The following is a 24,202-nucleotide window of genomic DNA, read 5'->3' as shown; positions in this document are numbered from 1 at the left end:
GTGAGTAGTTTAAAACCTTTTGTTTTTTAACCAAGATCTCGACATCGAGCCTTAGGTATGAAAAAACCTCAAATAGGAGAGATGCTGCTCATTAAATTACCCATATAAACTCTCACAAGAGATTAAATTCTTATTTGCAAGGGATGTACGATAAATATTTAACACCAAAGTAAAAGTTAACGTAAAATGCTTAAAAGTACCCTTATATATGTAAAAGTTATTTATTTTTTAGTAATAAAAATTTTCATTTTAATAAAATATATTTCTCAAAATCACTAATAATGCATAAAATTAATCATTTAACCCATTAAAATGTTTACCTATCAACTTTTTTTTTCTAATAATATAAAAGATAGATAAAATTAGGTAAAAGTTAGAGAAAACTAAAAATTAGAACAAATAAGGTAAAAATTATGTTAGTATATAATAAATTTATTGTACACATTACAATAAATTTATAGTAAAAAATTGTGCATACAAGACCTTTTTGTTAATACATTCATCAAAGATGGTTAAAGCTCCTCGCAGTAAAACAAAAAAAATAAACATTGTACACCCTTTAGCTTCTTTTACAGTAGAGTCCACCAGACCATATATAAAACATAAGCGCCACCGTCAAAAGTTAACATTTCTCTCTTTTCCCATCGCTACCACCGCACTTATAAATACCGAAGGATTATCAGAACTTTCCGATCAAAAATTACTCACCGTCACCGCAAACACCACCATTACATTGGTGGCGCTCGCCTTTCTCTCGTTCTCCTTCTACAGAGTTTATTACGGTAATATTATCTTCTTTTCTTTCACTCTCTCTTTGTTTCGATTTCTGTATGATATTAAGCTGAAATCCATGATTTACGACTAATTAATCGAAGAAGTTGGTCCAAAGTTTTTTTTTTTTTTTTCAATTTTAGTGAAATCAAATGGTTGAATTGCGGACTAAGTAAAGCTATGATTGAATCCCGTCTACGTCATTGCCTTTTTTCGGATAGCTCTTTGTGCTAAAAATTTGTGTTTCCGTGTGAAATATTCTTGTTGATCACATTGGTTCACTTATAATTCGAATCATGTTCAATTTCAGAACACTATTGTTTTTGAGGTAATTTTTTTTGTTTGTTTGTTGTTTTTGTTGATATTGGGAGGATATATAATGGATGTAACAACTAGTAGGGTTGAGTGATGCAGCATTCGTAAAAAGAACAATGAAATTATTGGGTACAATTTTGTTTTTTAGCTCGCATTGCCTCTATAAGCTAGGTTGCATGGAAACGGGAAACGGAAGCGGGGAAACGGAGATACGGGGAAACTTCAAATTTCAAAATTGTAAAATACAGGAAAACGACTTAAATATATAAATAGCTAGCTTAGGACTCGTGTAACGCACATATGAAATTAAAATTTGTTTACAGAGTATTATAATTACTCGTAAATAATATTATAAATATGAAATATTCTTAATGAACTACTCCCTCCATTTCTTTTTTATGTATCCATTTGGAATCTGGTGTGGTTTTTAAGAAATTTGGAATATTGGTTTGTATGGGTATAAGTGTAATGATTGGGTGTAAGAGAAATGATTGGGTGTAAGAGATTATAATAAATAAAGGAGTGAGAAAATAATAAAGAAATAAGGTAAGAGAGAGGATTGATAATGATAGGTGATAAAGGAGGTGAGAGAGTGGGTATATGGGGAAGGGAAAATAATTAAATATTATGGGTGGGGAAAATTAGGTGGGAATATTGGTAGAATCTTTAGGTATTTTGGTAATTAGATAGAAATGTAAGGGTATTTTAGGATAAAATGTATGTCCAAAAATAGAATAGATTCTAAATGGATACAACAATATGAAACGCTTAAAATGGAAACGGATACAACAAAAAGAAACGGAGGGAGTAATATTTTGTTATGACGTAGTAAAATTTTGAATTTGTATAAGACACAATTAGTTCAAAGTGGTCAATTAAACATGAATTATACTACGTACGTAAACTACAAATTGAACATCGGTATTACTAATTTATTTTCACTTTTTTCGGGAAAATTGAATAGAAATTATGTTTAATAATAAGTTAAGTTTAAGAAACATAAGAGTTAAATGATTTCTCTAAATTTTTATATTGCAGTTGAAATTCATTTGTTAAGATTGTAAAATCATATATTTTTATGATAGTAATTAGTAACATATAAACCAATATTAGAAAATCAATAGTATAGTGCAGTGTATAATTTGCAATTTTTTCCATGTTACGTGATTGATATTTTTCATATTAATATTAGAAAATCAATAGTAATAGTGTAATGTATTATTTTCGATTCTTGCCATAATAAATGAACTCGTAATATTACTTGTAATATACTCCGTATATTGTTCTATGATATGGAAGGAAACAAATTAGAAAATTTAAAGTTTTTAAAAGTTTCTTTAATGGAGCAGACATTATAAAATTAAATTAAATTAAATTAAAAAAAAAGTCAAAGACACATCGAGAGATGACACGTGTCAATCATGATGTGTATTTTAGTATATAGTTATTGAAGTTATTGATTGATTAAAAAATATATATTTAATTAGATGATAAAAAATTGTTGATTAACATATGATTAATTATTAATGAATAATTTTTAAAATTTAGAAAATAATTTTCAAAATGTTATTACGAGATAAAGTAAGGAGAAGAGATAAAATAAATAAAAATCCATTGTCATTGTAAACACAAATTTAACGTCAATGTTTTGTGTACAATGTTCTAATTAGTGGCATTTATGATATTTTTAATGCATACAGTTATATCCATATTTTGTTGACTATTCAGTTAGACCCCGTTTGGTTCGACCACAGGTATAAGATATATGTTTGAGTATTAAAACATGGGTTTATAATCAACGATACATAGAAAATCATAACTTATTCCACCTGTTTGGTAAAATAAATTTAGAATTTAATCCTACCGATAATATACTCTCCTACTCCTTATTCTTATCTTTTTGTTTTTTTAGACCTTCCCCTCCTCCTTCTACTCAAAGATGTAAGGAAAAAAAAACTAAAATTCAATAAAAATAAAAGACAGGCATTATATTTTGATATATGGCACCAACTCCACCACCACAATCGCTTGCTTTGCTTCAACTCTAACCATCACATTCTTCTATCCATAGACGAAATTTGATTTTTGGTGGTTGTTTTTTTTACAATTGAAGCTACAAATCTAGACTTCAATGTCCAATATTTCGACGATGAACAATATATCTAGGTATTTTATTCAAAGATATGTTTAGTTAAATTATTTTTCAGTATTTTAATTTCGTTATTTTGGGTTCTTACGGGGGTGTTGATGGTGGCGTTAGGTAGAATTGACGATTTGATGGCGAATCGATAGGGTAGTAACTTTGTAGTATAATTTTTATGATATTGATTTTTTTGGTAGCTTGGGCGGCGACGGTGGTGGAGTAACATTAGTTAGGCTGTTATGGTGTTTGTTTGATCGAGTTTGCACTGTCGATTTTATTTTCAGTTAATATAATTCCATATACCCACCTCGCCCTTGAGTATGAGAACTCGATACCATAGGGATTTTGAAGGTGGGTCCCCAAATTTTAAATTTTATAAAAATAGTTAACCAAACATCAAATATGGAGTTGGATGATTTCAAACACTTATTCCAAAATATGCTGAACTGTATTTCCATTTGTCTACTTGGGCCAGGCCCAAATTTGTAGCACGGTTTCGAATATAGGCTATCCAAGTGTGAAATACAGAGTTTTGTTTTATCAAAAAAAAAAAAAAAGTGTGAAATACAGAGTAACTGAGATCTTCTTCAACCTATCTTCTTCAACCTAATTTCAGTTTTCTGGCGGAAAAACTTTTGATACAATCAGCAAGTTTGGTTGGGAAACGTGAATATTAGATTGAAATCTCGTTTCCCATTCGTTTCCGGGATGAATTCAGTTTCAAACACGTCTCCATTTTTCTGAAACGGTTTCGGCGCGCGTTTCCCGTTTTCCCCGACGTTCGGAAACGGTAAGTCGTGATTTTTTGGCTTTTCCGTGCTTCATAGTCTCTAAGGCCCTATGCTTGTGATTTGTAGTCGCACAGAATTGTGAATTTATGAAAACGATGAGCTAACCTGACTTTGGTGAATTTGGCTGCTACATTTTATGAATTGATTGATAGAAAAGCCTCTGAAACTGAAAATTTGTAATTTGAATGAGGGTGAATTGGGTGTTCTTCTGGCAGTTGGATTTTATGTGCATTAGGAAATAGAAAGGAGATGAAGTACTCGATGGCTGTTCTGCTGAATTTTATTCATGGATTTGATGTGTTGAATGAAAATATATTTGATTTGTGATGGGAATGTTTAGTTCAGTTTGGTGGACTTATTGTACACCTTTTCTTCAGGAGTGACCCAAAAGTCATGCGAGGATCAGTTTCGTGGTTGCTATACTTATGCATTCTGATATTAGTAGGTGGAATTTTCATTGGAAAAAGTCGTGCAGTAAGTGTTACTCCAGATGAAGCTAGGCAGCTCAGAGATGAGGTACTTTTTCCTGAAAATTAAAATTATAGTTTCCTATCCTCTCTAATATTTGTTAACATTCGTGTGTAATATATAAATATCCAAGGAAAGAAACCCTTGACTCTAACTGTTACATCCTTAGTCCTTACTATTCACCATGAGCTATTTGTTGGGCAGCATTTTGACTTTTGAGTGCTCAAGTGTAGATTCTTTTTTATGTTTGCTCTAGACTGAATGTATTACTGCGTTGATTGAAATTGTGAATCTAGATGCTGTTAGATATCGATGTCCAACCGAGGGATTTTTTTTTGTTTTTTGCTTGATACCACATTACCACCTACAAGGCTACAATGTACACTAAATATTGGAAACACCATCTCTTCAATTTTTTATTTAACTGGTGAATTAGTTTTACTGTTCAATGCCACATATAAATCAGATACTTCCTCCGTTTTTTTTAACTTGCACCATTTGGGTTTGGCACAAAAGTTAAGAAAAATTGTAGATATTAAAATTGCCCATATGATAACAACCAAAAGAGAGGGGAAAGGTTAGGTAACAATGGTAAATGTGAAATGTGTGCAAGGATAAAGTGGGTATTTAGTATGTGAACACACCAAAAAGCATGTGAAAATACACTATAAATTGAAATGACGTAACTAATATGCAACTATCATAAAAGGAAAATGGTGCAAGTAAAAAACCCCGGAGGAAGTATGTTGTTAGAAGAAGAAATACAAGTTTTTGTTATGACTCTGAAAGACTGAAACAAGGACAGTGATGGTCTATGGGTACTAAAATATAAATCAGATGATTTAAGGTTCTCTCTGAGAATTATTTTTGATTCGGCTTAGTGTTGTGACTGTGAGAGATAAGATTGATTGCATCATAATGTCTTTGTTGTTCAAGCATTTATGTACTTTTGGAGAAGCTTTGGACTTTGGATTGGAGGTTTATTGTTGTTGGTTGCTTACTCCTTATTTGATTCTGATATGATAACTTAAGCACTATTTTTTAAACAGTTTTATGTGGTTCTTTTTATGGATTTGAATTGTTATCCTATTGATGCTAATCCTCAATGATGCTTCCCTTATTGAATTTAGCAAGCAAAAGCATTAAATATGAAACATTGATATTACTAGACTTACTAACTTTCTGATTGTCTTGTTAGAATAGACAAAGCATGTTCCATCTCTGGCAGAGGTACTATCACAAGTTATACTTAACAATTCGTTACAAAATTTGTGTACATTATAAAATGCTTTTAATAGCAGTAAAATGATCTTATTTACTGTCAAAACCTTAACTAATAACCCAGGGCTTTAAATGTACCTTTGTAACTATTCCCTATGAGCTATTTGTTGGGCTGCTTTCTGACTTTAGCACGATGAAGTACAGGTTGTTTCTTTATCTTTTCTTGCTTCCTTTTTATTTGTGACAAATGTTTCGGTTGGTATTATATCTTTTTCTTTACAGTTGTTTCCTTTGATGTTGAGTTTGCTACATGTGGGATCAAAATGTTCTATTTTAGGTTGAGGAGATGTTCTTCCATGCATTTAATGGATACATGAAGCATGCTTTTCCACGGGATGAGTTAAAACCCTTGTCATGTGACGGGGAAGATACTCTTGGTGGTTATGCCTTAACTTTGGTATGATTATGTAATCTCCAGCACTCCAGATGCTAATATTTGATTTCTACTTCGTGGAGAAGTTGATGATATTCCTCCTGTAATGGTTTTCCGACACTTTGAAATCCCCTTGGATTGTAGATTGACTCCCTCGACACATTGGCTTTACTTGGTGATAAAGAGCGTTTTGCTTTTTCTGTTGAATGGCTTGGGAAGAACCTTCGATTTGACATTGTGAGTTGGTAATAATTTGTATTAAAATTATACTTGTATTTGGTTTTTATGGAACTTGTCTTTCCCCAAAACCTAGAAAAAATAACTAGATGAGCAGCGGTGTTAGTATTCCTCTTTGATAAATCAGTCACTTATTTTAGGTCTAAAAACAAGTCAAGGTTGCAAGGTACTAAATGTAGAGGGAGAGATTTATTTGTATTTTTTATTTATATGAGGGAAGCATGGAAGGAGAATTAAACAAATGGAAGGTGATGAGAAGCATTAGATGAATAAATTGCTCTTGATGTATAATTCTAGGGCTTGGCTATTGAAAAATGTCGAATTATGAACAGTGTTATCATCCACCTAGTGAATGTGGCATATTTCCTGTCTTTATGGAGTTCTATCCTTGTTATGCTGCCTAAACAAAATATTTTGGCCTACTTTTGAGACTTGAATGAGGATAAACAAAACAAAACTGTATATTGGCCGTGATGTTAGTATGTACTACATTTGGGTTATGTAATTAGTTTACTTTCCCCTTGGACTCACAATAGGTTACCCTTCCCCCCCTATCTTACTGTTTGTGTTGTGGCAATTTAAAATTGTCGATCTTGCACATGATAATTCATGGTCCCATATCAAACTTATTATGATTCTTTCTGCTTCAATGTTTCCATCAATTTTGCTCTAAGATTTAGAGTTCTATTACAAACTTTAAATTCTGGTCTTCTTTGGTAACATATGCAGAACAAAACAGTGTCTGTTTTTGAAACAACTATTCGAGTTCTTGGAGGTTTGCTATCTGCCCACCTTATTGCAAGTGATTATGCTACGGTATTTTATTCTTTTCTCTTATATTGGTTGCGTGGTTGGAACTTCTTCCATTTATTTGCGTTCTTGATAATTTGTAAAGAAATACTTCGTAAGAAGTTCCAAAACATTTTTAGTGATATTATAAAGTTCTGTTGATTTCGTGAATTCAATAGGATTATACCGGTTACTTTGTTAGGACAACTTCAGAGTTTCGACATGATTTTGTTTTGTGGGGTTCGGAAGAATATGTTGTGGCATAATACTTTTATGGAGATTCCATAGTTCTTATTGTAAAAACTGTATGGGCGTGTTTTCTCACGGTCTTTTTGACCAATCTTTTGGAATTAGCTTATGTTTCTTGGAAGTAGTTGAAACTGGAGAAACACTTATCATTATCATTACCCCATTGCCTCAAAGAGGCTCCCGCAAGAAGAGGGGTAAGGGGGGTCGGACGTACGCAACCTTACCCCTGCAATTGCAGAGAGGTTATGAGAAACAAAATTGTTTGGCAATAAAATTGAAGGAATACTTCTAAGAAACAAAAACTATTTTACATTGTTTGCCCCATTATAACTTTAGAGTTTTGATTAATCATTTTCTTAAAAATAAAATAATTTGCTGAATAATTATATATTATCGTTACCATAACTAATTTTTTAACACATTATTAGTAAAACTAAAAAAGTATTAACAAGCACACAAAAACTTTACAACTGTTTGCGCCCCGAAAAATAGTAAAGGAAACTCATAAAGTGAGAAAAAACTTATGTCTCATGCTCTTTGATCTATTTCTTCCTATCTTCACCGGAGACCCAAAAAGTACCTCCATTCTCCAAGGCTCCAAGAAACTCCAACTTTCCGCCACGGCGCCACCGGTCCAGTTCCATGCAAAATTAACACCAACACTATTCTACCATTCTTCTATCACAACCTTCGAGATCCATCATCAACATCACCACCTCCGATCTCAGACAAAAATCTAATTGGTAAATCAAAGAGAAATTGAAGGTATTGCAATACAAATCCAAAAAAATAATCAGATTCAAAGCTAACGAAGAATAAATTTATGCATGCAATCCAATATCTTCACCAATGACCACAAATCAATGGCATAATTTCGACCACTTTCGCCGGAAAAGTTCAACAACTCTCATCCACCTTAAAAGTATAGCCTTAAATTGCCATTTTCTCCCTGTTTCCGAGAACCAGCGTAGCAACGAACACCGAAAAATCCTACCATCTGAGCTATTGAGAGGGATGAAGAGAAAGATGAGGAATGTGAGAGATTGGGGACTTGGGGTTAGATGATTGTCAACGAGTGAAGCACAATGAGAACAAGATGTTGATTCTTTTTTTATGACGTAATATGGTCTTTTTTGACTTTGTTAGGAGTATATTGGTCTGAGTGTCTGACAGAATGTTTCATGTAATATGGTCCTTTTTGACTTTGTTGATTCCTTAAATAATAAATAATCAATCCCAATAATTCCTTTCAAAACCCTAGTCATAAACATAATCAATAGTTTTAGGGCTAAAATCCATGCTTTATAATATAAAACATAATCTGAAAATTCTCTACAATAATATAATTAAAATCCAAAATCAACAATAATAATCTGAATTTTAATTACAATTAACAAAAGAACTCCTTTTTTTTCTTTTTTTTTAATTTTTTTTTTTAAAACTTGCAAAAAAAAGAGAGAAAACTCACCGGTCTGCCACTAGGGCACGGAAGCGGTGTAGCGGCAAAGGATGGCGGCGACGCGGATGCAGTAAGGCTGCGGCGTCGCCGGTGGTCGGGCCGAAGGTGAGGAGAGGCCGCGGGAGAGAAGAGAAAAGAGAAAAAAGAAAAAAGAGAGAGGGTTAGGGTTTTGGGTGTTTAGCTTACTTGAAAAGTAAGTTTATCATTAGTCATGAATTTCATGACTTGGTGAGGTCTTTATAAGCTTCTCCAAAAGGAGTTTAATGATGGAAAAGAATAGTGTGTCCTTGAAATAAATTTAAATGGTGTACTCTAATTAAAAATAGAAATAGCTCCTTTTTAAATTATTTTCTCTTCTCAAAATAGAAATAGCTCGCCTATTTCCATTAATTAGAAATATTAAAATATTTCTAACTTTAATTAAATACATTTAAATAATTATTAAAATAAAATGCGCTTTAAAAGGATTTATAAATATAATAAATACATCTGTAAAATCATAAAAACACGGGGTATTACATGTAGGTTCCAAAGCACATTATTGAAAGATAAGTCAGGAATCTTATATCTTTCTGTGTATTGTAGTAAAATAGTGTAGAGTGTGCGCTAACTTGTATGAAATAGTTATATTTTATTGAATTTAATAGTAAGTTATGAATTAGAGTATTATATAAAGAAAATGATGACTGCATTTTATTTTTTTGGAAATTTTGCCACTTCTGTATCTTGCCTTATGCCTAGGTTTCAGGAGCCCTATCGAGTTAGGTGATGCCTTTCTGTATACATTAAGTTCCTGTATTAATGTTATGCTGGTATTGGGAAAGGCTTTATTCCATATTTCCATTTTACTAATCCTTTAGCGCTGGTCATTCTCAGTTTGGTAGTGGTTTAGGATGTCTATGGATGCTGGTGATGGAAACTCCAGCATTCCCTTTTGAGTTAGGATGAACAGCAGAAGGTGTTGCGGAAAATTGGTGTTTCCCTAGAAATAACGCTTCTTCTAGCAGATATGTCTGAGAAGGAGTAGAGAACTAGAGATGGTTATATTGAGGTGGAAGCACGTTCCAAGTCCGACATGTTATCTTGGAAATTCACGATAATGTGGCCTGGGGGATGATCCCTTTGCACAAAGAAGAGTTCTCTGATGATGTAGGTTAGCTGTTGGAGAAACTAAGCTCCTTTTGTGTTCATGAACGTCATAAGTGGATTAGCAGAATGCCCAAATCTTCAGGATGACCGAGGACACCTCTAAATTTACAAGTGCTGGATGTGGTTCTCTTACTGACCAGATATCAATCTGGGCCCCAGAGCCTAGGGACTTCTTTCTCTCTAGGGGAATTAAATGGGATTGGTTACCTTGTTTTCCTAATCCTGGTTTATACTCAATCGACTGATTGAATCCATTTGATGGATTAAAAGGAGGATAAGTGTACTAAGAGCCCATTGGCCTAGATTCTGGAAAGCTTCTAGGCCCAGAGAGCTTAAATTTGGCCAAGCAGGTATTGAAGTAACTTCAGCTAATGTAGAAACACGAAGCTGTTTCCAGCAGCATGAATAAAAAGAGCTCCAAATTGGACTTTCTCAGTCTCTTTCTTATGGAGCAGTTTGCACCATTTAATGAGTTATTGAAAGCTAGTATACCCCTGCTGAAATATAGAAATGATTTTTTTATTAAACAGAAAAATTTAATGCTTTGCTTTCCTTCGCCATCCCAATTTCCTATGCCCAATTCATAACCAAAAGAAAACAGTAGTAAAATGTCTTCCTGTAAAGGACGAGAAAAAGATGAGAAAAAGACAATGAGTAGAATTCTTTATTATCTGGATATAGAGCCAGTATTACTATATTCTACTTCTCCCCCATACTTGAAGGAAGTAAAAACTCAAGTAGTGAAGTCGTAATTCTATATACATCCACTTCCTTCCTTTCCCTGTCCCACTCCCATCTCCCCACTGCGATGGGAAACTAAATCAGGGAAAAAAGAGAGTTTTCCATAGCATATTTGCATCATTATATGATTGATGATTTTGGTCCCCATTAACTGCAGGGAATGAGAATTCCATCATACGACAACCAATTACTGCATTTAGCTGAGGATCTTGCCTACAGGTTGTTGCCTGCCTTTGACACACCTACAGGTATTAATTTTTCAGTTTCTTTGTCCCCTTTTTACATTTTAAATGCTTTGGCCATCTAGTTCCTTTCTAGTTTTAAGACTTTGCTGCTAATCATGCAACACTTTTGAATGTAAAATAACACTATTGTTGATGGTGGTATGTACCTACTGTACTGTCTCTCATTAAAATAATAAAATGTGTACTTTGTCACTGTAGTCCTGAAGAATTATCTCTTAATTAACTTACAGAATGAGACCTTCATGTTTTGTTAAGATTTTGGCCTAAGCACACTCTTAAGAAGTAAGAAAATGTTGTTATTTTGTATAGAAGCCGATCTTGACAAAACATAGTACTTTTATGAAAGGTAAGCATAGCTTTGACACTACTTTGGTAGCTTTATGGGTTTTGAACGGTCCGTAAGGAGTGCAAGTGGATTGCTAGTTTTTGTATGTTTAGTGAATAGACTTATAATAAACTGAGTTACATAAGTAATGGAGCGAAAGGGCTTTGCTCTGGGAGAGAGATTCACTCAGAGCAAACATTCAAAGCTATCATAGATCTTGGTTTTTTCCCTTATTTATGCATTTCCTTTTTGCCTAATTGAACAAATCTTTTCTTCCACGAAATTTCGTATGAACTTCTAAAATATAAAAGGAGGTCTCAATTTGACCTTCTGTCTAAATATATCAATGCATATCACTCAACCACCTTGTGCTAAAACGTGGTCGAAGATCTTCTTTAGAATGGGTGCTGATTTCGCATAAAATTGTGGTATATATGGAATTAACAGCAATAAAAGACCTTGAGGTGATAAGGTTCTATGAGTTAGTTGGAGAAAATCAGGTTTACTCTCAGAATTTTTATTTGTTAAATGAAGTATGCAGGCTTTGGGTGGCGACAGAAAATAAGGATTCTCTTGGTCTGTGAGGCAACTTTCAATTGTTTGGGGTGGGGTGTTTATGCATATGTGCATGTTGGGACTTTGATGCTAGTTTTTTCAGTAAATAAATTCTTCCCAGCCGTTCTCATGGAGTAGTTTTGCCTGTATATGGGCTTGGAAGGCTCTGGTAGAAACTATTTTGTCTATGTCTGAGTGAAGGGAAGAGGTAGAGGAAAGGAATAATGGAGCCTACTTTGTTTGCTAAATTAGAGATTGCTTATTCGTGATCACTCTCTCCCTTCACTAAGAAACCTGAGAAACCATGTACTTCCCTATCATGATTACTTTACACATTATTTCAGGGATTCCATTTGGATCTGTAAATTTACTGGATGGAGTAGATGAGAATGAAAGTAAGGTAAAGTCATCTTGCACTTCCATGCTCCTTTTTCATTTAGTTACATGATTGTATATTATGCCTTGTGTCTATGTTGTAGATAACCATTGGTTTTGAATGATCCTGCCTTTAAATCTCATAGTCTCTTGGCAGATTACTAACTTTTATAATCTTTATGGCCTTGCAACTTCCACCTTTCATGATTGTATTTTCACTGTTTTGATTACATATATGAATCTTGGTGACTCATGGGCTGCTTCAGATAACATCGACAGCTGGTGGTGGAACTTTGACCTTGGAATTTGGTATTTTAAGCCGCCTAACAAATAATCCTGGTAAGCAAATAATTAGTACCCACACCTTGCAAACTTCTAGTTAATTTGTGTAATTTATTAATTTTATTAATTCAACTTAGTTGTCCTGAAAGAACAGAACATAGAAACTCAAAGTTTGGTTACATAATGAATTGAGTGAGAAAGTATGTTGCAAAAATGTTCCTTGTGCTAGTGAAGACTAGGTAGCACGAAAACGGGTACAGGGACAAATACGGGGACGGAAAACGGCAAAATTAAAATTTCAAGAAACGGATACGGCAAGGGTACGGCAAAAGTTCCAAAAAAAAAAAATTAACAAATAAAATCAACCACAAGAATTGTCAGCTTTGACAAAATGTCAGCCCAGATAATTCATACAACAACAAAGACATTCTAATTCATGCAACAAGGACAGTAGCAGCATTAAACAACAAGAAACAAACATATATCAGCAAAGAAGCAGGAGCATAAAGATGTCGACCTCGCCGGAGTAGAAGAACACGACATCATCGCCGGTTAGATGTGACCGTTGGAGCAGAGAGGTAGGAGACAGGGAGAAGAGAGAAGGGCCTGATATGATTATTTTCCCTTTTTTTTAAATGGGTACTTCCGTACTTATATTTTTAGCCCGAAAAGTATCCAAAACGTACCCACTTCAACCGTTGACCGTACCCATATTAGTTGACCGTACCCAATTTTCGGATACGAATCCGGTACGTTTCCTAGAGGTACCCGCACCGTACCCGTACCGAAGAGGTACCCGGTACGGATACCTCTATAAACAGCAGTACCCGTGCTTCAGAGAGTGAAGATTGTTTCATCTTGATATCTATAACTTGTGTAAGAGTTGAATGACCTTCACTTTTTGTGGCTATGACCGAAATAATAGGTCTCATTTATTACTTATGACCGTCTTTTTGTTATTTTTCTATACTGTTGAAAACATTATTGATTTGAGCTGATGTCTTTATTGTCCTAGGATTTCGGTCATTCTGTCATTGATAAAGTAGCAGCAACATTTCATAGCCTATTCTAGAAATTTAAACTCTTTGAAGAGGCTAGGGTAAAAATGAAGGAAGCTTTTAAGACGCTAAAGTAGTTGGCCAGGAACTGGAATTGTTGTTGCTGATTATTGTATCATGTTTGTCAATGTCATTGGGACTAGTCTCATTTTGGTTATGCTATTCAAACTCACCTTCTTGTATCTGATACATGTACTTACCCCGTGTGTCAGGACATTTAATGTAGTTTAAAACATGGACGTTTATGGTCTGAACTCTGAAATGAAGTCATGGTGTGGAGTATCCATCTTGGGCTTTTGAGGTAACCTGAAGAGTCAAACTAAAACAACATTTTGGGCATATTTATTTGCCACGATAGATATTCAATCCATAGGCCATGGGGTTGCTGTCCCCATGTTTAATGTGTTACGTGATGCTCTGTTTTAGTTTTTTTTACTCTGAATTCGTTTAGTACTTTCTTTAAGAGTTCGTGATGATTTATATTATAATATTTGAGAATAAAATAAATATCTATCAGTGATACTCCCTCTGTATTTCAATATGACTTTCAATATGACCGGCACAAAGTTTTAGAAGGGTGAGTTGATTATTAAAATAAAATGCAAGTGGGTTACTGGGGAATAAACAATTGTATGAAAAGATAATGGGGGCATTAAATTATTCAAAGAATGTAAAAGTAAGTGGGAAATAATAAAATAGGTGAGAGTGGACATGATGAGAGAAGAGAACTATATTATTAAAATGTAAAAGAATACCAAAAATAGAAACTGCAACTCATATTAAAAGTACGGCCACTTTTAGAACTGCAACTCATACTAAAATACGGAGGGAGTGTTTGACAACTTCCCATCTATTAACAGATTGGTATAGTTGTGATACTTGCATAGACTGTTCCTATTGGGCACACTTAATGTCGCAAATCCTGCACGTGGCTTGCACTCTTGCTAACAATAGGCACAATAGTGCGCTGCACACGAGACACAACCACTATAAGTCTGATTGTAACGCCGTGGTTGTCTCACAACTATAATTTTGCGGGCTTGCCTATGAAAATGAATATTAATTATGAATTATTGAGATTTGTTGGTTATTACTTTATCATTTACTTTCTAGGAAACGAAAAACTCAACCATAAGCATACTTGTTGGATTTCATCCTGTGCTTCGTGAAATTTATGTGGGAGTCATGTTGAGCAATCAAACAATTGTTTGATGTTCCCAACATCATCTTCATTCAACTAAACATTACCCCCTCTGTCCCATAATACTCTTAACGCTTGCCTTTTTCATCCAGTTCATTATACTCTTTACACTTCTGTAGTTCTATTTTGGGAATGATCCTAGTAATACTTTATTTCAATACCCATCTCTTTTCCAAAAAAAAAGTTAGGGTCTCACTCTCACACACTCTTATTCGATGGAAAAAATACCCTACAAACTCCTATCATATTTACCTTTTCAATAAATTAACAACTTATAACCAAACATCAACGTTCTCCTAAAACTTCGTGCCATTATAAGTGTCAAAGTATTATATGAGGAGTGTATAGGCGTTATCATGGTGTAGTTGTGTAAAAACAATGATTATAGGCATTACAATGCTATACTAAAACCACCCACCTTTAAAGGAAGGAAGGTCAAAAAGTGTTCTGCAACGAGTTGTTCAGTTTTAAGTTTATTCATCCTATGGATTGTTGGTATATTAAACCATGAATCTTTAATGCAGTCATTTTGTTCTCTTAAAGGAGCCCATCTACGTGTCAATTGTAGCTAACTTCATTCTGTTAAATGCAGTGTTTGAGCAAGTCACTAAAAATGCTGTTCGTGGACTATGGGCCTGCCGTTCTAAGATCAATTTAGTTGGTGCTCATATAAATGTCTTTACAGGTGAATGGACACAAAAGGTATTAATATATACTTCCTCCGTTCTTATTTAGTTGACACAATATGACTTTAGCGCTATTCATACACCTTCTTTGACCGGATTTTGTTATTTATGCGTAAGGTAAAATATAGTCATGTGAGATCTTGTGAAATTCGTCTTGATAAATATTTTCAAAGTATCAACTTTTTATAATTTTTCTTTTACATAATTAAAGATATTAATGATAAAAAATGTGCATTAGAAAACGTGACTATGGAAATGTGTCAACTAAATAAGAATGGAGGAAATATGAAAGGTGAAGAATTAAAATATCTGTATGTGTTGTACCGTTGTGGAAGATGCTTGAAATTTTAATCTTGGTAGCTGCTTCTTCTGTTTGTCGGGATTCATCAGCACAAAAGCTTAATAGCTTATGTTGCCATTTATAACCTTTTCCCCCAGTATTTGACGTTAATATTGTATGTTTTGCGTTCATTGATATATATCTCAGCAAATGCTTCCTTGTTAGGAGCTTATGCAGCATGCAGTTCATCCAGATAGAGAAGCATGCTCTTAGAAAAATTCTGCAGTAATTGATCTCAATTTTTGTTGTATATGAACAATTTGATGGAACTTCCTCACATATACGCATCTCTTGAAGGAGTGAGGGGAGTCACTAGTCACTGATATCTGTATCACTCAGTTCATTATAAAGCCATATGCTTCTCCCGGTGGAGATATTAGGAAGAGAAGCATTTACAGAGGCGGAGAGGGAGGAGTTGAGGAGATTGAAGAAGAGAAGGGAAATTAGGAGATGAATGAGAAAGACTTAAGATAAATGTGTGGCGAATTCGCATCAATGAGTTATTACGCTGATTAGTCTTGGCAAGGAGTAATGCTCCTCTCTCTAGCTAATCGATTTACAATCCTTCAAAGGCATGGAGAGAAGAAATATGTAGTTAATAAATAACCCTGTTTAGAACTGTTATGGAGAAACTTCTTGCTATGCAATGTTGATCTGTTTTTCTTGATTCTGTTGGGACAGACACTCTCAAATCTCAATCGTTTCACTTAGATTCTCAAATACATCAAGGAAATTATGTATACCTGTATGTTCAATGACCCTGATGACATGTATTATTCGGACTTGGGAGATTTTCAACGTTCCTAATTAACCTTTAAAATAAAAGGAAAGGCTTCGTTCCTCAAATCATGTATCAGCTGGGACAATGCATCGTTCAGTCGTCCTTGTCTCCTTGGCCAATGGCACTTAAACTGAGAAACTTCGTCACATTTCAAAAGGTTTCTAACTGCAAATTCTGAGGAAAATTGTCTCCTTTCAGCATTTTAGATAAACTTAAAAAATATGTAAGCTACAATCTATTAGGCCACTGCCCCTTTTCCTTTCTTTTCGCATAAGTGCAAAGATTAGGAGGCCTAGTTTGGGTCCCTGCACAATCTCCGGAGCTGTATGACTTACTTGGCAAATACCGGTATGTGTTTTTTGTCACTCCCTTAGACCAGGGTTAAGGCTCCTTGTTAGCAACAAGATAGTCTTTGCGGCAGAAACATTTGCTTCCCTTGCTGATTTTTACCTCTTTCTATCCACTTTTGCATGCTGTATTGAGTGCTATTTCTCTGTTTGATATCTATTGGAAGGGAACTGAACTGGCTGCAGCATGTTGATTACGTTCTTCCTTTGCAGGATGCTGGAATCGGAACAAGTATTGATTCATTTTATGAATATCTTCTGAAGGTTGGTGTAAAGAATGAATTCTTTGATTTTCTTTTTCTCTTCCCCTACTTCTTCAAATGGGTTCTTCTGATCATACACTTTTTAGCAACATTTTGTCTTTCGCCTAAAATCTTTAGTTAACCAAATGAATATTCATCAATTTGAGCTGTTGGCATCATTAAAGTTAAATGATTGAACAAAATTATTTGATTAGCATTTTCATCTCTTGTATGTGGTGAACTTACGAACTTGGGATATTCAATGCAATTACCTTGAGTCCTTGAGTTTGCTCACCTGGTAACCATCTGGTTTGAGGATGTCTAGAACTCAAGCACACATGGAAAGCGATATGTTCTGGACCTTCTGATATATTAGATGTGTATGGGAACAAAATTTATCACTTAGTTTTTCTATACTAGTCCATAGGTTCACCAATGTACCATGCACCACATACCAATTTGCAACATTCAAAATTGTGGTTCATGAGTGAGGTGGTGGATGATATAAATTAGGTAATCCTGCTTAGATATTTTTTGGTTTGACAGAATAAAAATATGAACCAGCCATTAGGTACTAGAAGTGCAAATTGAAATGACCATTTGCTAATAGTCATGTTTCTCTATCACCTTCTCATTTCCCTATTGCTGTGGTCTGGCTTATTTCTTTGTTGACGTCACACATTCGTATGACTTTTAGGAATCTTGTTTATCATCAGGGAATTTTTTTGGTAATCATGGATATTTTTTTTAAGTTGCAGCCTCACAGGTTTACCTAGGGGTACAAAGTACAGATTCTGTTCAAGGATTACCGTGTGCAACTTCCATACCTACGAACAATAATTTAAAGATTGTCCGTTGGTTCAAAAATTGTATCAGTTTGCCCCCGCATGAGTGAACTATAGAATAGAGATGTATGCCTTTGAAAGTCCTATGTATTGATCGTGGACATGTGGTATCACAGGAATACGGGGCTGAAGTGATGTTAGTTAGGTGCTTTCCTCAAGGGACCTGGTGTTAAACGTAATCAAAAATTGAAATGTCTTTCTAGCCGTAAAATTTTAAACCTTATGCAGACGTATAGCCCTAGGCACACAGGCATTAGAGTTTTGAACTCTATTTGTCCATTAGTTTCCTACGCTTCTGGACACAACTGCCATTTTCTATTGGCAAATTACCATCTTCAAATTTCTGGTTCCTGATTCGGCCCATTCTGATATTCAAGGTGAAATAAAAAATCCATGTTTATTAATACACATTGTTGTCATTTTTTTTTATCATGTTTGATAAGATTTACTCAGTATGTTTTAGTCCGTGGTGTATGTTGTGCAGCATTATAATCATACAATCACCGATAAAACATTTCGAATGTTTGTTTCTTGTTGAAAGTATATTGATAATGCATGATGGAACTGAATCACATGTGCTCCTGTACACCAGTTAAATGATTATGTTTGTTGGAAAATGTTGCTAAATTTGATAATTCTTGGTCAACCATGATATACGCTTAATGGTCAACCATGATTGTCAGGCATTCTTACTGTTTGGGGACGAGGAACATCTGTTCATGTTTCAAGAAGCTTATGGGGCTGTAATGCGCTACCTCTTCACTGATCCCTGGTACTACTCTACAAGATCCGATATCATTCTTCCTTAGTTGGTTTACCAGCATTTCTGACTTGAAGTGGAAATCCCTGTAGGTATGTGGAAGTAAATATGGATTCCGCTGCTATTGTATGGCCATTATTCAATAGTTTACAAGCATTCTGGCCTGGCTTGCAGGTAAGTGTTTATTTCTTAAAGACAAGGATGGATTACTTATAAAAAGAAGTGGCATAAGCCTTCTTCAACTTGAAGTTGCATTGATGATTTGGCAAAAAGAATTTATCCCTTTTATATTAAAAAGGTTTTAGCTGGAGATGTTGATCCTGCTATTCGTACACATGCTGCTTTCTATAGTGTCTGGAAAAGATATGGATTCACCCCTGAAGGCTTTAATCTGGCTACCCTAAGTGTTCAGGTAAATTCTTAAAGGTTCTTCCCTTAAATCAACCCTGATAACTGTTTGTATTAGCATGTTTTGTGATTTTATAAAATTGGTTTTGTTCATGGATTGTGGGCATATTTACATTAAAGTTGTACCGGGAAAAGGTATTCAGCTATTTCTTCTCTGGCACCACTGCTTTGGGGGCTCTTCTAGTTGAATTATAAATTTTTCACAGTTTACCAATTATGCAACAAAATGTATACAGGACTCATGTTCTATAATTGTGTCAGTTCTATCTATCCCCTTCTAAACATCGATACCTACCTAGTTTTGTGTTTTTCTTTTCCGTGTCATACTTCCTTTTATGCAAGTATGAAGTACTACACTTCTGCCCGGATCTTACACTGGAGTTCCTATTACTATGTTGTGATCTTCCAAAAAGAAGTTCCTGTTTAATTCCCTATGCATTTAACTTAAATGTATTCTCAAATATGTTCCTTCAATATTTTGTTGTTAAGAATAGTGGAGGCTTTGATCGGATATTTCATGTATAGTAAGAGAAAAGTGTATTAGTCATATGACATCCTTATTAAGCAAGCGAAAAGTTAAGAGGAACATATTTTGGGAAAGGAGTGTATGATGCGGTGGCCTGATTTCGGATTTTGAATTCCAGCAAGGTCAAAAAAGCTATCCACTGCGTCCAGAGTTAGCCGAGAGTACATATTGGCTTTACAAAGCTACCAGAGATACCAGGTTTGTTTCTGCCCTTAAATTTATTCTTCTTTTTTCGTCTTCAAGTGTCATCATTGATATTTGTTTCAGGAGGAAAACACTTGTTTTTTTCTCTTTGTTTTGTTTCTAATATGCCAGGAGTTTTGATTTTTCTTTCTTTATTTTTGAAAAAATGGCTACTGCTTTTCTTGGTAATTGTAACTACTATTGCTTGCATAGTGAAGCATAGATCTATGCAAGTGATTTATGAACTCTATTGATGTTATTTGTTGGATTGCTATCTACTTTACCCCAGTTCGTTTCCCTTTAATCTTCATCCTTCATCCTTGATGAATTCCGTAACTTGCAACTAATTGAAAACTCGTAATACTCCATAATATAATCTGTACATTCATTCAACGACACTACTTCAATATTGAAGACATTTGCATATGATGGGCTTAAGGAGGTGAAATGCACACAACTTTCTATTTCTGTAGCCCAGAGTGATAAACCCCTTAGATTCTCTATATCATCAAAAGACCACATGAATTTATAAGTTCCTGCATTTTCTATTTCGGTAGCCCAGAGTGATAAACCCTTTTGGTTAATGTACTTTAAGTCTTACTGTTACTTGTCCAGTTTTAATAAAAGATTTTTTCTTATCAAAAAAGTTGCAAGGGACAAACTTTTAATAAGGGACATATTCTGAGATCTTGTCCTGTAGCTTTGTGTTCTCTTCTTTATTCTTTGAAGAAAAGGTCCTTTCTGAAAAACTAAAAATAAAACTGAAGCCTGCTTTGTATGGGTTCACTTGTAAATTATAAGGTGGTTCACATGACCTTTTTAGTTATGCTATGTGCAATACTACTGTAAAAAATAAAATCTTTTGTTTGCTCCAAAGAGTACTTTTAAGGCATCTTTTGCAGTTAAGTGATAATTATCATGTATAACTCCCTGAGTGCGTGCGTCCTAGATTAGTTTTGAGTCTTTTGACATAGCACATATTTTAAGGTGATAAGTTATTGTTTGGTTTTCAATTGTTATTTTGCTTAAAAGTTAGATGGGATAAAAATAATGGAGTGTTTATTTTATTGAAAAGTAGATATGATAAGAGATAATGGGGTATATTTACAATAATTGAATGTGAGAGAATGTGGGGCTTTAACTTTACAGTAGTGGGAAGAGATGTGTGCTAAATACTATTGGGACCTTTCCTAAAATAGAAGTGTAAAAACTAATTTTGAGACATGAAAAAGAAAAGTGTAAAAACTAATCGGGGACATATGGAGTAAGTATTATGTGTGTAATAAAATAGTTTTTTATTTGGTGAGGTAACCATTGTTGTAGTTATGTTTCTTGGCGCTTGTTTCATCCCAAAATGTTTTGTGCTTGAAGGTATCTCGATGTAGGACGTGATATTGTTTCCAGCTTGCAATATGGGGCCCGATGCCCCTGTGGATATTGTCATATAACTGATGTTGAGGATCACAAGCGAGAAGATCACATGGAGAGCTTTTTCCTAGCTGAAACTGTAAGTGCTGTATATATTTAATAAATGAATATATTCTTGTATTTATTCCCCCCTTTGTATGTTTGAATCATATTGCTATGCTCATGTGCATAATGATTTTGGTTTCCAGCATTATATTACATATACTAGCCTAAGATGTTCCAAATATCAGTCTATTGTGTCAATCTGTTTATCCAGTGTGTTGTTTGGGTAATCATATTGAGATAATCAAGATATGACAATAATATTCTGTTTTGTGTCATGGTGATCTTCTAGAAGTGCGGTATCTGATGTATTGCATGATATATTTTGGATCAGGTTTAATTTGCTGGTTTGGTTCTGTGAAACTTTATTCCTTATTTAGTGAAATTTACGTTGATGCACAGGTTAAATATCTGTGGCTGCTATTTGATTTGGCTGTTGGTGGGGATAATCTTGTTGAAAGTGGACCATATAAGTAAGTGCCAATCAGCCAATATGCCATGGATTCAGGTTATTGTGCACTTGATTCAATTAATCGGGGGACTGGAGGTCGGGAGCTAATTCCAACGGAAAGGGTTCATTTTCCAGTTCTATGTTTGATTGTTTATTTTTCTTTATCTGTTCCTTTGCAGGTATATCTTCAGCACTGAAGGCCACCTACTGCCTGCAACCCCTCAAATATCCCTAGTACGTGAACATTGCTCATATTATGGTGCATACTGTAGGAGCAATAATAGCAGCTTGAGGCAGGAACTACACTCTCCCGTTATCTCCAGAAAATCCGAAGAAGCAAATGGTAGTGGAGTCCATCAAGGCTGGGGCCCCACTGCATTGTTATCCGCCTTACCTGATAGGGAGGCGAGTTCAGGCTCGGGGTTGGTGAAGGTTGGTGTGGTTTCTGTTCTGAACATTGTGTTTTCATACAACATGTTTCTTAGTTGATACTTGTTTAAAGCTTGTGTTTCAGGCTCTTGTATATGCACATGCTTCTTAGTGAATTGGGTGTGCGGGTGTGCCTATAGGATTATTGCTGTTGATCCGTCTTTAGATAAACTATTAGATAATTTTTTTTATTTTAGTTCTCCTTTTGCCAACTTGTTCAAAAGTGTGGTTATTGCGTACAGATCAAGGTATTTTATCTGAAGTTGGTTTTTTTATACAGTGAGATCTATGCATAATGCATTGCATAGGTGGTAGTTTGGAACCCCGCTCCTCAGCCCTCTAGGTTTTTAAAATTTCCTCTTGTTGAAAACTTCCTTTACGTTTTACAGGGGCTTTGTCGAGGACTAACTCATGGACAAAAGATTGGGGTAACATATTTCGAACCTCAATTTAAGACAAAGGACGTTAGCTCTGTAGATAAAAGGGAAGCTAACGTAGCATCTCATAAGAGTCCTGTAGTGGTGATATCTTCTGATGCAAATCCAACATATGTGGAAAACAATAATGGGTCTCTTGAGGAATCGAGCAAAACTGAGATGGATAATCAGTCTGCTGAACAATAACAAATAGCAGGATGATTATTATACCAATGTGCATTAAATTACTAATAGAGGTCCAAGCATCAGAATATTGAGCAGCTTTCTTTTCCAAGTGAAATAGGAGTGACTGCAATTTCATAATGAAGCATGAGCACTGGGGAAATTTGTGCCCGTACTTGTAAAATGCCGATTGTAACAGATCCTTCACACATCCATTGACTGAAGATTTTAGATTAATCATCCGAAGCATACACCAGAGCCCGACAGAATCAAGGAACTGTAATTTTATTTGTATCTCTTATAGGTAATAGCTTCATTTGTGGCCTGTAATAGTTTTAAGAACTCAGATGTCAGGGAACTGTCTATTTATGATGTAAACTGTTGTTAGTCTCTGCTTTTGGTTTGCAAAATGTTCAATTGTATATACCAGATTATAACTTTTGATACATTGAATACATTTTAAGTATAGCCAAAGACTTGCATCAATTCAGGCAGTTGTATTATTGGCAGCTCCAAAAAAGCGATTCGCTGCAAATTAATGCCTGGCAAGGCTGTAAGAATACACTTGTACTAGATTGTTTGGCATAATAATTTGGAGATAGTATTATCTTATTATTGCTCGAAATAGCTCTATAAAGCTCTCAATTAAATCTCATAGTGGTCAGTAGATTTCTGCTGGAACTATTTTTATCAGGTTAAAAATGGGTCTGAAATTGTTTTACATTTCATTATATTTAAATGTATTAAGTTAATTACATAAACAATAAAAACAGACTCAAAGTCTGACAGAAATGAGAAATCCTGGTAAGCTTAATGTTGCAAAAACCCAGGCTGTAAGGCGGCCCCGCCGGTCAGCTTAACTACCAAATGGCGGATCCCGCTCAGACCCATCTGCATTATCCCCAGCAATTTTACTCCCTCCAACATTAGTAACTCTAACAATTAGAAAAAGTTTCTACATTTTTGGCAAGTATGTCTTTTGTTAGGAGGTTGTCTAAATCGATACTGGGTATACCATAACAATGGTATACTAGGGACATGTTGGTAATTTTAAGTGGAGTAAAGGTGGGTGGCCCACCATTAATTACAACTTCAGATATTTTCAACTTCTCTCTCTAAAAATCTGTTCCAAAATTTGAATTTCAAATTTATTTTTTAAATTCAGTTTTTCTTTTATTTCTATTTTATAATTTACTGATTATTAATTTAATGTAATGTAAAAAATCAGGTGGGTTTCATTTTTACAGTTTCTTTCCAAAATACGGTTCTTTCGTCTTCTTCCTCCTTGCGTGCTCTCCCGCTCAATTGTTCTCCCTCCAAATTCTCCG

General features: G+C 34.6%; 1 protein-coding gene across 2 annotated transcripts; it reads left to right on the top strand.

Annotated features, from left to right (window-relative positions):
* Window positions 1-3,768: 3,768 nt before the first annotated feature.
* On the top strand, window positions 3,769-23,364 carry LOC110788047 (alpha-mannosidase I MNS4). 2 transcript variants are annotated; one of them, XM_021992688.2, is made up of 18 exons: window positions 3,769-4,019; window positions 4,398-4,536; window positions 6,047-6,166; window positions 6,287-6,379; window positions 7,109-7,195; window positions 10,924-11,014; window positions 12,236-12,291; window positions 12,533-12,605; window positions 15,400-15,509; window positions 17,175-17,225; window positions 18,732-18,820; window positions 18,901-18,982; window positions 19,107-19,220; window positions 19,861-19,940; window positions 21,297-21,432; window positions 21,798-21,868; window positions 22,026-22,278; window positions 22,665-23,364. In XM_021992688.2, the coding sequence occupies exons 2-18, from the start codon at window positions 4,414-4,416 to the stop codon at window positions 22,896-22,898; spliced, it is 1,863 nt and encodes a 620-aa protein (XP_021848380.1). In that variant the 5' UTR covers window positions 3,769-4,019; window positions 4,398-4,413; the 3' UTR covers window positions 22,899-23,364. The 2 variants fall into 2 exon arrangements, with proteins under 2 accessions (XP_021848380.1, XP_056696051.1); XM_056840073.1 differs by lacking the exons at window positions 3,769-4,019; window positions 4,398-4,536 and adding an exon at window positions 4,551-5,913.
* The last annotated feature ends 838 nt before the right edge of the window (window positions 23,365-24,202 follow it).

The sequence above is a fragment of the Spinacia oleracea genome, chromosome 3 (genome assembly GCF_020520425.1).
Source record: "Spinacia oleracea cultivar Varoflay chromosome 3, BTI_SOV_V1, whole genome shotgun sequence".
Lineage (NCBI taxonomy): Eukaryota > Viridiplantae > Streptophyta > Magnoliopsida > Caryophyllales > Amaranthaceae > Spinacia > Spinacia oleracea.
The sequence above is the reverse complement of the archived record's forward strand: the minus strand, read 5'-3'. Positions and strand labels throughout refer to the sequence as shown.